This window comes from Lissotriton vulgaris, chromosome 2_1 (assembly GCF_964263255.1).
Source record: "Lissotriton vulgaris chromosome 2_1, aLisVul1.2, whole genome shotgun sequence".
NCBI lineage: Eukaryota > Metazoa > Chordata > Amphibia > Caudata > Salamandridae > Lissotriton > Lissotriton vulgaris.
Genome location: NC_141687.1, coordinates 2,032,998,895 through 2,033,013,466, shown reverse-complemented (window position 1 = coordinate 2,033,013,466; position 14,572 = coordinate 2,032,998,895). Strand labels below are relative to the sequence as shown.

Sequence of the window (14,572 nt, the reverse complement as noted above, 5' to 3'; positions counted from 1 at the left end):
GTTATAGTGGAAAAGTTTCCAAAAATGGGTGGCAGATGCAGTTTGCTTGCATTACCGGAGGATCAAACTGCACTCGTTTGATCCGGCCATTCAGTTCAGCGAGCTTCTCATCAATTCTAGAGACATATACTGCTAGAGAGGGTAATAGTGATAACTGTATGTCCATTTTGTCCAACTGGCATTGCAGAGCATTCAGAGAGAGTTACATGGTGTTTAAGAGAGATGTCCAGATGGAGCCAGTCTGGTGTTCCTTCCCATTTCTAGGATTGTTTTTGGGGGTTGAGCGACTGCCGCCTGGAGGAGAGCTTTGTGTATTAGAGGCCACTATGTCAACCCACTCCTGGATTGCAAGGTATGAGATGCCATCATCGAGAGGAGCTTCGGAATACTGAAATTCAGGTTTTGTAGACTCCACAAGACTGGCTGAGCATTTCTGTATAGAACTGAAACGTGCTGTAAGAACATTGCCACATGTGGCATACTTCACTACACCACAATGAGGAATCTGACTTGGATGATGAATTAACACCATTAGAGGTGCAGCAGGCTTGGACACATGCAGCAGAGGATCATGGATGATACACAGAGATCCCCAACCCCTATTCCTACGGTAAGAGTGATTACAACATCTAAGAAATGGACATCATGCAGGATGGTAATGCGTGGTGTATAACCGAAAGTTCAACTTTTATTCAGGTTGTTACAATAATATCACTCTCCTAAAACAACTATATCCATTGCAGATGCAAAATTGTGATAACTAGGCAACAAAGTATGCCATTACAAACAAACAGTGGACTCACGACTCTGAGTGTTCAAGGTAGTCACTTCTTCCGGCCTCTGGGGTTAGGTGCATTGTCAGCAACAGTGGCATGTGAGAGTGGGGATATGTCCAACCCAGAAGTGTTCTGGTGTGTACGGCTGGTACTGCATACCTCCTGCATAGATGAAGCCCTGATGCTAAAGCCATCTTCACTCTCAGGTGGAGGCAGAATATTGAGGACAGAGAGGTTGTGGGTCTGTATGTTCTCAAGGGGTGTGCCACTTGAGCTAGTCCACATGCAACATCCTGACAGCAGTGCCCAATGTCATCCTGTATTTTGACAGTTTTCCTTGCAAGAGTTGTTATGGCTATTACCAATCGATTTATGGAACGGGTAAAGGCATCAAAGCGTGCCATGTACTGTCTGTGCTTGTTTCTCACATGTTGCTCCTTCTCCATAGCAGCAATCCAATGGTCCTTCCACTTCTGAAAATGCTGCATCGACCTTAACATATTGAGCGGATGCCTCCTGACAGTCTTAATTTATTTGGTTTGCAGACGCTGCATGGAGATGATGGACTTCTCCAGGCTCCCAAGCACAAAATAGCAACTTCAAAAAGAAGTTGAAAAATAACCCCTTAGCAAATTAGGCAATATAAAAACCTGTTATTTAAATAAAATGTGTCACTAACCAGAAAGGGACTATGTTTAGGCAAATGTGAACAATGTGCACAAGCTTTTTCAGTCACTGAAAGGGAATCGCACCAATGGCTGTAGTGGGCTGACCCATTTCCCCATTCCGTATAGTATGGTGGGTGGATTCAAAATTGTGAATGACAATTCAATAGATTTCGGATGGACGACTGCTGATCAAAAGCGCTCTCGAACATATTTTATGTGCGACTCATTTAACAAAAAAATCGTCTAGCAAGACCACCATAGCCGTTTCAATGGCCAGACCTAAAACCTCTTACCTGTATTTTTGAAGTCTGGCATTACTGTGTGGCAAAGCGAAAGCAGTCTGAAGAACTCATGTACACTCTGATCTTCAAGCTTTACAGAGTCAATGAGGCTTTGGTCATAAAAGATGAACTTGCTATCAGAAAGTGGGTTAAATGAGAAATCCACTGGCAGCGTTTTCTGAAGAAAGGAGAAAAAAAATAGACTTCTAGATAAACATTACTCACTTGTTACAGATTTCCAAAATTATGACACTTCAACAAAATACTTTTCTCCGAAACAGTCTATAAAGTATTGCTTATACACATCTCCATACTAGACTATAAACAATAAAGTGTGTTACTAGATATTTGATGAAAAACAAATATGCAAATAGTCATTCAATGTAGACAGGAAATACAGTAATGCCCACTACACTCAAAGGAGCATCAATTCACTTAATACACTTGTCCTTATTTACTAGTCATATAGTTGATCTAATCGAGAACTCATTGCTGCATAGCCACCAGCAGCGTAGATGACAGAATTGCCTTATTTTATTTTAACGAATAACAAAACAAGTTTCTGAGAAAATATTTCCTTAACAAGCATCCCAAATGAGGCCAACAACCGGACTAAAAAAAGGAGGAAAATTCTTCACTGAGCTCAACAAACCTCATTTTTGGCAAAGTATTATGAGTGTAAACAACGAAGGGTACGCTGTTCCTCAGGGTGACAAAGTAAAAAAGGAGTGGATGAACCAAGCAATGGGTGAAGGCCCCAACAAAAGAGGTAGGGAAGGGGGATCCTCCCTTTCGGAACTAAAACCCTCACATACCCAGCAAGCTAGGTGTCATGCTTCATCATATGGGTTTTCTCCTCGTCAGGCCTGACGGGCACCCATAGAGGGGCTCTTTACTGGAGATCTTTTGTTCCTGCTGTTGACTTTTCAAACACTGTATTCAGTACTGACTTATTTTCAGACTGGCCTCGCAATGGGAGATCTCTACTTACACATGCTATGCCACCAATGCCCGACCAAACACTGAATTCAACATTGGCTTATCATTAGACTGACTACACAGTGGGAGATTCGATCCTTCCCATGCAATGACATCTGAATAATACAGACCGAATTTCAGGCTTTATGGGTTATACTTTTCTCACCTTGGAATCATCTTGATCCGCCAACTCCTCTGGGTCTACATTGCCCACGGACAATAAGATTGCCCTAATAAAGGACGCTTTGGTTCATACCTTTCGCTCTGATCACATCCTGAAAAGGCTCCCCTACTTACTAGTTGACTCACCGGGAAGAGACTGTCCATACTGGATTTAGTCTGGGTAAACTACGTAATACCACAGGCTTATTACATTACTTCACTATAGATATTTAAAACTGTTGACTGGGTTTCCCAGCTCTGGAATTTGACTGGGCTAGTAATTAGAAACAACGGATTAACTCCATAGGTACCCCCCATGTGCCCCCCTCACCTTCCCAACATCCTGGGGGTCCGCAACAGGCCCCCAAATGCGAAATCCGCATGCCTTTCCGCTGCAGCAACGCTGCCATGGAAAGGCTGATTTCCACATGCATAGTAATATGGATGGCGGTGTCTAACAGACACCGCCACCATATTCAACTCTTCCCTACCCGGTCAACTCCTTGCCCGGTCGGAAAAGCGGCAGACGGTCTTTTGTCTGGGAAAGGCAGCCAAGATGTTGGGCGGTAATTTTTATAAACAGTCAGGTCCAAGGATGGTTTTTTCAGAATGGGTAAAACAGAGGCCTGCTTTCAGATGTTAGGTCAGCAACCTGAGGACAGAATTTGATTCAGGAGTCTGATTAACTGGACTAAAATCAGGTTAGGTTCCAGGTGAAAAATTAAAGGAGGGCAGGGGTCAGAGGGGGATCCAGATTTAGTAGCAGCGATAAGATTGGCAACATAGGCTTACGATACAGATGGAAAATTGCTAAAGTGACCATGTTGCCCATCGCAGCCAGGAGGAATGGCAGTGCCCAGTATAGGAACAGAAGTGACCTGTTCCACAACTGTTATGAGTTCATTATAGATGCAGTTTATGTTACTCTGGAAAAAGTCTGTTACGGTGTTACAGAGATTTTGGCTGGTGCTATGAGAAGTGTTTTGTTTAAAATTAGTAAGATAGACAATGCTTTTGAAAAACTCCTTCCAGAAAAGGGGGTGGTGATGGACAGAGTATCTGAATAAAACAGAACACTTGTACCCAGTCAACAGATCAGGGCTTGATCCATCACCGTTTTTAGCTCACTGCACCATCCCAGCTCAGAACCTGGCTACATGCAAATTAGTCTGTCCCTGGCCCAGTGCATCATGGGAACAGGGCAGACCAAACTACCAAGCCAATTCTTTAACTGGAAAGGAAACCAGCTTCCGGGGACCAGTTTCTGGCATTACAGCCGTCTTCAGCCCGGCTTGCTTGAATCCTGATGGTGCAGTGAGCAAGGGACTCACATCTGAGTATACCCTTCCACGCTTATGGTGGACAAAACGATTCAGAAAAGGGGGTGGTGATGGACAGAGCATCTGAATAAAACAGAACACTCGTACCCAGTCAACAAATCAGGGCTTGATCCATCACCGTTTTTTAGCTCACTGCACCATCCCAGCTCAGAACCTGGCTACATGCAAATTAGTCTGTCCCTGGCCCAGTGCATCATGGGAACAGGGCAGACCATACTACCAAGCCAATTCTTTAACTGGAAAGGAAACAAGCTTCCGGGGACCGGTTTCTGGCATTACAGCCGTCTTCGGCCCGGCTTGCTTGAATCCTGATGGTGCAGTGAGCAAGGGACTCACATCTGAGTATACCCTTCCACGCTTATGGTGGACAAAACGATTCAGAAAAGGGGGTGGTGATGGACAGAGTATCTGAATAAAACAGAACACTCGTACCCAGTCAACAGATCAGGGCTTGATCCATCACCTTTTTTTAGCTCACTGCACCATCCCAGCTCAGAACCTGGCTACATGCAAATTAGTCTGTCCCTGGCCCAGTGCATCATGGGAACAGGGCAGACCAAACTACCAAGCCAATTCTTTAACTGAAAAGGAAACAAGCTTCCGGGGACCGTTTTCTGGCATTACAGCCGTCTTCGGCCCGGCTTGCTTGAATCCTGATGGTGCAGTGAGCAAGGGACTCACATCTGAGTATACCCCTCCACGCTTATGGTGGACAAAACGATTCAGAAAAGGGGGTGGTGATGGACAGAGTATCTGAATAAAACAGAACACTCTTACCCAGTCAACAGATCAGGGCTTGATCCATCACCGTTTTTTAGCTCACTGCACCATCCCAGCTCAGAACCTGGCTACATGCAAATTAGTCTGTCCCTGGCCCAGTGCATCATGGGAACTCCTTAGCAGAATTTTTAGCTGTACTTATTCTAGTAGACAATAATTGAGCTTTAGCTGCAACAATCCTAGAATAATACTCTTTACCGATAGCCGAATTGTTGGTCTTAGATGAAGGGTCATAGTCACTTCTCTGGATGCATTTGGCAGCCCTATATTTTTGTTTAAGGCTCTTTAGTTCTGAGGTATACCACTGGACTGAAGTTTGCTTCCTAAAAGATTTGACAGTTTTCTCCAGTGCCAGACTAGTAAGAGCTATATCCAGCCAATGTTATAAGTTACTATGGCAGTATCTATATATCTATATTAGGATCAGGTACTGGATACTCCTTGCTGAGCATAGCCTCCAGATCAACCTTAGATACCTTGTGACATGGACCTGTTTTCGATGCACCTGAAGGGTTAGAATGTAGGTTTTGCCAAGGAATTGCTAATATTTAAAAAAAGAAAAGCCTCATGATCAGACCGAAACCATGGTGAATTTCTATCAAAGTCAAGTAAAGTTAATTAAGGGTTAGAGAAAATCCCATCGAAGGTGTGAAGCGCCTTGTGAGTGGGTTGGTTCACTATCTGGGAGAGACCAAAACTGCGACAGCTGTTGATTAATTTACTCAAATCTGGGTTATTTCCTGACTCTAGGTGGAAGTTAAAGTCACCTAATACATTAAAATTCTGCACCTCCATGTAGGATTCCAGAGGAGATTGAAGACTAGTAGGGAAAGAGTTTATAGGGCCCAGAGCGCCGATACATCAGGATCCTACTAAAGTTGGATCAGTTAGAAAATTAAATTTGAAGTTGAACAAAGTGCTTTGACCCCTGAAAGGGGTGCTGGTGTGAAGTTGGCCTTAACTGAATAGGGATAGATAATTGCCAAACCACCCCCTCCTTTTACTTCTATGTCAAGTCTCTAGATAGAAGTTACAGCCTGCACAATTAAAGCTGTTGTAGTTCCCATCTAATGTACATTCAATACATTTAATATTTCTACCCAAAGGTGTCCAGTGCATTAGCTCTTCTTTGGAGTAGTGGATAGTGGTCAAAGGACCAGGGGTCCTAGCGCTTTCCACTGTCTGCGCACAGATGTGTGCCGACAGGCCTCTGCGCTCCCTGGCCCAGTAAATAGCCTTTCATCAAGGGGTGTAGAAGTGGACATGGCCAACTCTGAGAAAAAATCCCAAAATCCCCCAACCCGGGGAGGGGGGAGAATGCACGCTAGGCACCAGGGATTTTTTTCTTTTTATGCCTGTAGGGGTGGGGGCTGCCCAAAATGGGCATGTGAATGCCCCCCAAATTCCACAGTCTCTCTGCCCCACAAGAGGCAGATGGGGTCATAGGCACCCTTCTGCTCACTCAGGGTTGCAGAAAGCACACTAGGAACCAGGGATTTTTATTTTTACACCTGTAGGGCCAATGCCTACACCCGCCCCCCAAATATCAGTCTTTCAGCCCACCCCCAGGAGGCAGATCAGGGCAATAGCCATGGATCGGCCCCCGGGGGGGCGGAAAGCACATTCGGTACCAGGATTTTTGTAAGCATCTATAGGGGTTAAAGCTGCCCAAAGTGGGCATGCCATTGCCCACAGCCCCACCACATTCCACTGTCTTTCTGCCCCCCAGGAGGCAGATAGGGGCAATAGTCCCGATCTCCCCCCTGGGGGGGGGGGCAGAAAGCACACCAGGGATTTTCTTTTTAAGTATATAGGGGTGGACGCTGCCCAAAATGGGCATGGCAATGCCCTCACCCCCCTATGAAATTCCACAGTCTTTTGCCACCCTGGGTGTTTTGGATCTGCTGCAATTCCAGAAGGAAGTATGGCCATACCCAGGCAACGTAACAATAAACATCTCTCTGACCTGAGGCAGTTCATGATGTCCGAATAGGAATTAATCTGCTATTATTTCTGGGCTCGGTTGAACACTAGGTTCCTAATTACGCACAGTCCAACTTACGCCTACACAGAGGACGTGACTCTTCGATTTTTAATGAGGGACTTAAATTTTGATATTTGCCTATTCGCAAGACGCTATACTTTATTCAAAAGTCAACCAAGTAAATCTCGTATTGCCCCGATAAAGGCCGGTTTAGGGCGAAAAGCGTTGAACCAAGATTATTAAAGCAGAAAGCACACAGCAGGGCAGCACAGCAGGGATTTTTTTAATTGTATATAGGCATGGGGGCTGCCCATAATGGGCATGCAAATGCCCCCAGTTCCCCCCAAAAATTCCACAGTATTTCTGCCCCCGCCGGGAGGCAGTTGGGTGCCATTGCCCCTGATATGCCCCCCAGAGAGGCAGAAAGTCCACTTGGCACCAGGGATTTTTTTTAACATCTATAGGGGTAAGAGCTGCCCAAAATGGCATGCCATTGCCCTTACCCCGCCTCCCCCCAAATTCCACAGTCTTTCTGCCCCCCAGGAGGCAGATGTGGCAATAGCCCCGGATCTTCCACCAGGGGAGAAGAAAGCACAGTAGGCACCAGGGATTTTCTTTTTAAGAATATGGGGGTGGGCGCTGCCTAAAAACCCCCCTCCAAAATTCCACAGTCTTTCTGGCACCCCTGGGAGCCGGATGGGAGTAATAGCGAAGCCCCAACTTGGTGTTTCGGATCTGCTGCAGTTCCTGAAGGAAGTCTGGCCATACCCGGCCCACATAACAATAAACTTCTCTCTGACTAGAGGCAGTTCATGATGTCCAAATAGGAATTATTCAACCTTCATTTCTGGGCTCGTTGGTTGAACACTAAGGTGCTCATTAGGATGGCCACCCCAGAGTAGGAGGGACCCTCCGCAGGGGCAGCGGCGGTCCCTCCGTGCAGATTAGGATGTGACTGCAACCCTGGCGGTCACATCCTCAATATTCAACATTGCGGCGGGTGCTGCTTGAAGCAGCACCCGCCGCAAGGCTAAATATGCATGCATCGCCTTTGCATGCACAAAGCGGCAGGCACCGCGCGGTGCCTGCTGCTTCGTGCACGCAAATGCAGGGGGGTACCATAGGTACCCCCCATGTGCACCCCCCAACCCCCCGTCACCCTGGGGGCCCGCAACGGGCCCCCAAAGACATCTCCGTATGCCTTTCCACGGCGGAGAAGCCGCCTCGGAAAGGCATCAGTTTCCACCTTCCTAATATGGCTGGCGGTGTCTGTTAGACACCGCCTCCATATTAGAGCTTTTCCGCCGCGGTCCTAAGGAGACCGCGGCGGAAAAGCGGCGGACTGTCTTCCTGACCCCCCAGCTATCCTAATCTGGCCGGGGGTCTTGGAAGTGTCCGAAGCGGTTTTTCCGCATCATCCGGGCCGGCGGACACTTCCACCGGCCCGGAGGATGCGGAAAAAACGCAATCCTAATGAGGGCCTTAGTTCCTGATCATTGCCAGTCCTACTTAACGCCTACACGGAGGACGTGACTCTTCGATTTTTAAGGAGGGATTTACAATTTGATATTTGCCTATTCGGAAGATGTTATAATTTATTCAAAAGTCGACCGAGTAAATCCCGTATTGCCCTGATGAAGGCCTGTTTAGGGTGAAACGAGTTGGTTGGCATTGTGTTGAATCAAGATTATTAAAGCAGAAAGCACACTAGGCACCAGGGATTTTTTAAATGTATATAGGGATGGTGGCTGCCCAAAATGGGCATGCAAATGCCCCCAATTCCCCCCCAAAAATGCACAGTAGTCCAGGAGGCAGATGTGGACAATAGCCCTGATCTGCCCCCCGGGGGGCAGAAAGCCATCTAGGCACCAGGGATTTTTTTTTGTTCTAGGTAACAAATGGGCATGCTAGTGCCCCCATGCCTACAAGGGAAGCAGATGGTGGAAAATAGACCCTGATCTGTCACCCCGGGGGGGGCAGACAGCCCACTAGGCACCAGGGATTATGTTTTATGTTTTATTTTAATACGTAGGGTTGGGCGCTGCCCAGAATGGGCATGGTAATGGCCCCACACCCAAAAAAGACTTTCTGCCCCCCCAACCCCCATAATGCAGAAGGCACCCAAAGGAGTCTTTCTGCCTCCCCAGGAAAGCCAATGGGGCAATAGCCCCTGATCTACCCCGGAGAAAGCCCACTAGGAACAGGGATATGTTTATGGGCATGTCAAGGAAACACATGGGTCGCACACATTTGAGCTGTTTCAGTGATTTTTTTTTGTCTCATCTACCACCAAGAGAGGGCCCGAAAAAACTACTAGAAAGTAGAAACCAGGGAGAGTTTGTGGTGTGTAAACTGGGGTTTGGCTGACGGTCTGCGTGTACTAACCTTTGACTGGCATTTTGCTGGTGGTGTGTGTGGGCTTGCACTTGGCTAATGGTGTGTGTGGACTTGCACTTGATGGCGGTGTGTGTAGATTGGCGCTTGCCTGGTGGTGTGTGTGGAGTGGCACTTGGCTGGCAGTGTACGTGGACTGGCGCTTGGCTGACGGTTTGCATGGATGGTGCATGGCTGGCGGTGTGCAGGGATGGCACTTGGCTGGCAAAGTGCAGGGATGGCGCTTGGCTGGCGGAGTGCAGGGTTGGTGCTTGGCTGGTGCAGTGCGTGGATGGTGCTTGGCTGGTGGTGTGCATGGATGGTGCTTGGCTGGCGGTGTGCATTGATGGGGCTTTTAATTACCTAGAATTCACAGCAAACCTCCAATTTACTTACAACGTCATATTTCCTCACATTTCTGTTTGGGTAAGTGTAGGATCACTGCGCAGGCAAAAATGTCCTACCACCCAGGGATTCCATTGGTCTGCCGAGAAAAATGATACCTTACTTATGTGTGTGCCCAAAAGTAGTATCAGTCTAAAAAATTATAAACAAACTGCCCTTTCGGACCCATTTTGGGCTCCCTTTAATCTCTACACATTGTTGGCCCTTTCATGTCATAGGCACATGGCCCATCCACACAAGTAAGGTATCATTTTTATTGGGATACTGAGCGGAACGCTGAGTGGTAAAAAAATTTGTGCCGTGCAGTGATCCCACAACTTTTCCACACAGATATTAGAGGCAAATATGACTTTTTAGCCAAATTTGAGGTTTGCAGTGGATTCTGGGAAGGAAAATGTTGAGGGGTCAATGCAAGCCACACCTCCTTGGAATCCCTGCAGTTGTATATTTTTCAGATATGTCCTGGTTTTTTAGGGTCCCGTAGATGTCTGCAAGTCCGGGACCGAAAACACAGGTGTACACGCATCTATCACAAAACAAATTGTTTTTTCAAGGGGGTCACCTGGCTTTTTGGTCTCGGCTTATGGGCCATCTAAGGAGACCTACCACACCCAGAAATTTCTGAAAACTAGACACCTAGGGGAGTCCAGGGCGGTGCGACTTACGTGGATATCCCAATATGTTCCTACCCGGAATCCCCTGCAAACCTCAAATTTAGCTAAATAAAAATAAAAATCTAATTTTCCTCACTTCTCTGTGTAGGAAAGTTGTAGGATCACTGGACTGCCACAAATTTCCTACCACCCATCGTTTCCCAAGGTCTCCAGATAAAAATAGTACCTCACTAGTGTGGGTAGGCTTAGTGCCTGCAACAGGAAACACCCCAAAACATACGGTGGAGACATCAAAATTACTGTTCGTTCACAAAATGACCTTGCTTTTCAAGGGGGGGCACCTGGATTATTGGCCCCCGGATCAGGGGCCATCTAGCAAAACCTACCAAACCCACACATTTCTGAAAACTAGACACCCGGCAGAGTCTAAGGAGGTATAGCGTGTGTGGACCCCCCAAAGCTTTCCTAGCCAGAATCTACTGCAAACCTTAAATTCAGATAAAAAATGTCTCAAATTTCTGTGTAGGAAATTTGTGGGATCACCGGGCTGACACAAATTTCCTACCACCCAGCATTTCCCCAGGTCTCCCAATAAAAATGGTACCTCACTCTGGTGAGTAGGCCAAGTACCCGCAACAGACAAGGGCCCAAAACGTATTGTGGAGACATCATAATTACCTATCAGAAAAAAGCCTGGTTTTGCAAGGGGGGCACCTGGGTTTTTGGCCACGGGCTCGGGGGCCATCTAAGAAAAACATTTGGGGGTCCACGCAAGCCATACCTCCCTGGACTCCCCTTGATGTCTGGTTTTCAGAAATGTGTGTATGTTTGGTAGGTGTCCCATTACCCTAGATGTATAATTTAAAAAAATGGATAGGTTTGCTAGGTTTCCCTTGGTGCCGCCAGAGCTACGGTTCAAAATACACATATAGGCACTTTGTAAAAAAAAGGGTCCGTTTTCACTGTAAAAATGTGGTGTGTCCATGTTGCATGTTGGGCCGTTTCCTGTTGCGGGCACTAGGCCTACCCATAGAAATGAGGTACCATTTTTATTGGGAGACTTAGGGAAACACATAATTGTAGAGCAAATGTTACTACTTATTGACTTTCTATGCATTTCTGCTTTCCAAATGTAAGACAATGAGTAAAAAAAAAGTCACTTTGAAAAATGTCCTATAATTCACATAATCGTATGGGTACCTACAATGTGCAAAAGGCTAATGCTTCTAAATTCTATATTTTGTTCCCATTCCGGAAATTCATCGGTGTCTTTGATACCTATTTTTCACTCTTTATATTTTACCAAATGAATTGCTATATACCTGGCACACAATGAAAAACCATTGCAAGGTGCAGATCAGTTATTGGCTCAGGGTTCCTCGGCTTCTCTGTGAACCTACAAGTCCTATATATTCTCACAATTAGAAGGGACTATTGGATGTAAGAGTATATTGTTTTAAAAAATCTGTCATACTTAGAAGAAGTTACAGGTGAAAACGTTGGCACGAATGGCTGGCTTTTTTCAACTCATTTTCAATTTTTCTTATTTTAGAATGTTAGTTTCTGTAAACAAACCTTAAAGGATCTACACAAATGGCGGTTTGCTGAATTTAGAATGGTGTCTACCTTTCAGACATGTATAGCTTTGTGGGATTCATTATTGCTTTCACACCTATTTCTAACACTGCTATGTCCCAGTAAAATGCTAAAACTGTGTAGAAAAGTTTGGTTTTCTGACAAAAGTCTGCCATTCCTTGGAAGATGGAAATATGGTTATTTCATTAGGAAAACCCCTTTGTTGATACCATTTGCAGCGGACAAAAACTGACACTTTCTTCTGCAGCACTTTTTCCCCATTAAAAAAAAAAAAAAATTTAGCTGTATTTTTGATAATTTCTGGGTCCCCTCCAGAGGGATCCACAAACCTGGGACGCAAATTTGGCATGGATACCTTATGTGCACAAAAAGGTACAGAAGCTTTAATGCAAACTACCCCAAATAGCCAACAAAAGGCTAAGCATAGGGGGGAAAAAGGCCTCTCAGCGTAGGTGTTAAAACAATTAGTTTTAGGGCCTTATTACGAGTACGAAGTACTTGGGGTGGCTGTCCGACCACCACGGTGGGTCTGCCCGCCATATTATGATGGTGGCGTTGGACCACCACAAGACCACCGCCTCTGCAGGGATACAGGATCTCAAGGTAGTGGGGGGTGAAAAGGGCAGTAAATGCTGGTGGTACAGCTGCCGGCAATGCAGAGCATATTATGACCTGCTTTTCCACCATCCATTTCAAGGGTGGCAGAAATGCAGGTAAAGAGGCTCTTAGTATTCCTTTCCAATCCAACCTAAAGTAGGGGAAGTGTTGGACTTTAAAGAGATCAGATGTATTATTCCCACTCAAATCCAAGCAACAGTAGGGAATGTTTTGTCCTTGAAGATTTAAATATAAATCAAAAAAATTTAACATATTAAAAGAATACATTGATTAATTAAATATAAAACACAAAAAATTTAATACAAATAAATTACTATTAATAAAGGTAAAATTAAAAACATTATTCCAAACTACGTAATTCAAAACAATTAAAGTTAAACCAAATAACCAGTTAAAAATTCAATAGAAATCAATACATGTTTAAAATCATTAACCAAATATGTAATTTATATAATTTTCAATTGAGAATTACATTACATTAACCCCTTCGGTGCTCATGACGGAACCACTCTGTCATTGCTCCCACACATGTAGGAAGTGCTGGCGCTCCCCCCATGGGCGGCCCATCTGCACCCCCAAGCAGGGATGGCAGAGGAAGAGTTTCCACTGCCACCCGGACCCCCCTCAGCGATCATGTGACGTCAACGTGCACAACGCGCGCCGACGTCATCAGGAAGTGCTGGACGCCTGGAAGCCATTTGCTTCCAGGCATCCAGGGAGGCACAGGTACGTTTCTGTGCTCCGATGGGGCGGGGGGGGGGCAGATCGTCAGGCATTGAGACCTCGGGGAGAGAAAAGAGTGTTTCCTCTCCCCTGATGTCTCAATGCAGGGCATTCCTGCTGCACCATCGCGCACAGCATCATGATCGTGCAGCAGGAATGCCCCAACTAGACACCAGGGATGTTTTTTTTTCTTTAAAGGAAACGACCCCTTGGGTAAAGGACGCTGCCTTAGGGTGGTAAATTATTTTAAGAATTTTCTCCCCCCCTTGGGGACAGATCGCCCACATTTTTTGGCATTTCTTGCCAGGGTTGAGGGTGGGGAGGGGTGGTTAAGAAAAGCCCACTAGAGCCAGGGAGCTCTTAAAAATTAAAATGGAAGTGACACCTTAGGCAAGGGTCGCTTTAAGGGGACATATTTTTTGGAAAGTGTATTCTGACCCCCTAGGGGCAGATCGGCCTGTTTATACAGCCTTTCTGCCCCCAGCGGGGGGGGCAGAAAACCCCTCTAAACACCAGGGAGTGTGTTAAAATTACAAATGGAAGCAACCCCTTTGGCAAGGGTCGCTTCCTTGTGGGCCTAAATTATGGTAAGACTTTTCAGATCGGCCTGTTTACTAGACACCAGGGAGTTATTTAAAATTAAAATGGAAGCGGTTCCTTGGGCAAGGCGCGCCCAGGGGGCCTTTCTGTCACCGGTGGGGGGAGTTGGGGGTAACACCACTAGACACCAGGGCTTCTTTAAAATGAAAATGGAAGCAACCCCAGATCTGTCCTTTTTTTTGGCCTTTCTGCCCTAGGTGGGAGGGGGGAGGCAGAAAACCCTACTAGGCACCAGAGATTTATATCTTTTGCAAGGGTAGCATATTTCTGTCTGCTGTTTTCTGCCCTAACTGGGGGACAGATCAGCCTGGCAGACAACCCCACCCAATCCTTTGGGCAACATCACCCCCCATTTTTCTCAGCCCTATTTGAAGGCCCATCTGGTAGATTGACCATTTGGGTAGGGATATAGCGTGTTCTATTGTTAATTGTTTTATTTCTTGTGAATGGCAAAGCCTTTATTCATGAGAGTACATCTGCACATGTGTACAGCGACCTCCAGCTTCTTCAACTAACTGTCTTCATAGAATCTATCAGTGATGTCATTCTATGGCATCACTGAGTTCTACAATGAAGGAAAGGAAATCTTCACACAATTGTAATGCTTTATTTTTCCCTTTTTGTTCTAGTTCAAGGCTTTTGCTCTTTAGACTGTTTCAGATTGCGGTTTCGTT

The 14,572-nt window shown here is 45.9% G+C and overlaps 1 protein-coding gene across 1 annotated transcript in view; it reads right to left on the bottom strand.

The window, feature by feature from the left end:
- Positions 1-14,572, bottom strand: part of ATP8B4 (ATPase phospholipid transporting 8B4 (putative)) — a 3,619,152-nt gene that overhangs the window by 1,766,013 nt on the left and 1,838,567 nt on the right. The window contains exon 14 of the mRNA XM_086958264.1: positions 1,738-1,903. Coding sequence (XP_086814390.1) covers positions 1,738-1,903 — 166 coding nt within the window. The remainder of the gene's footprint in view (positions 1-1,737; positions 1,904-14,572) is intronic.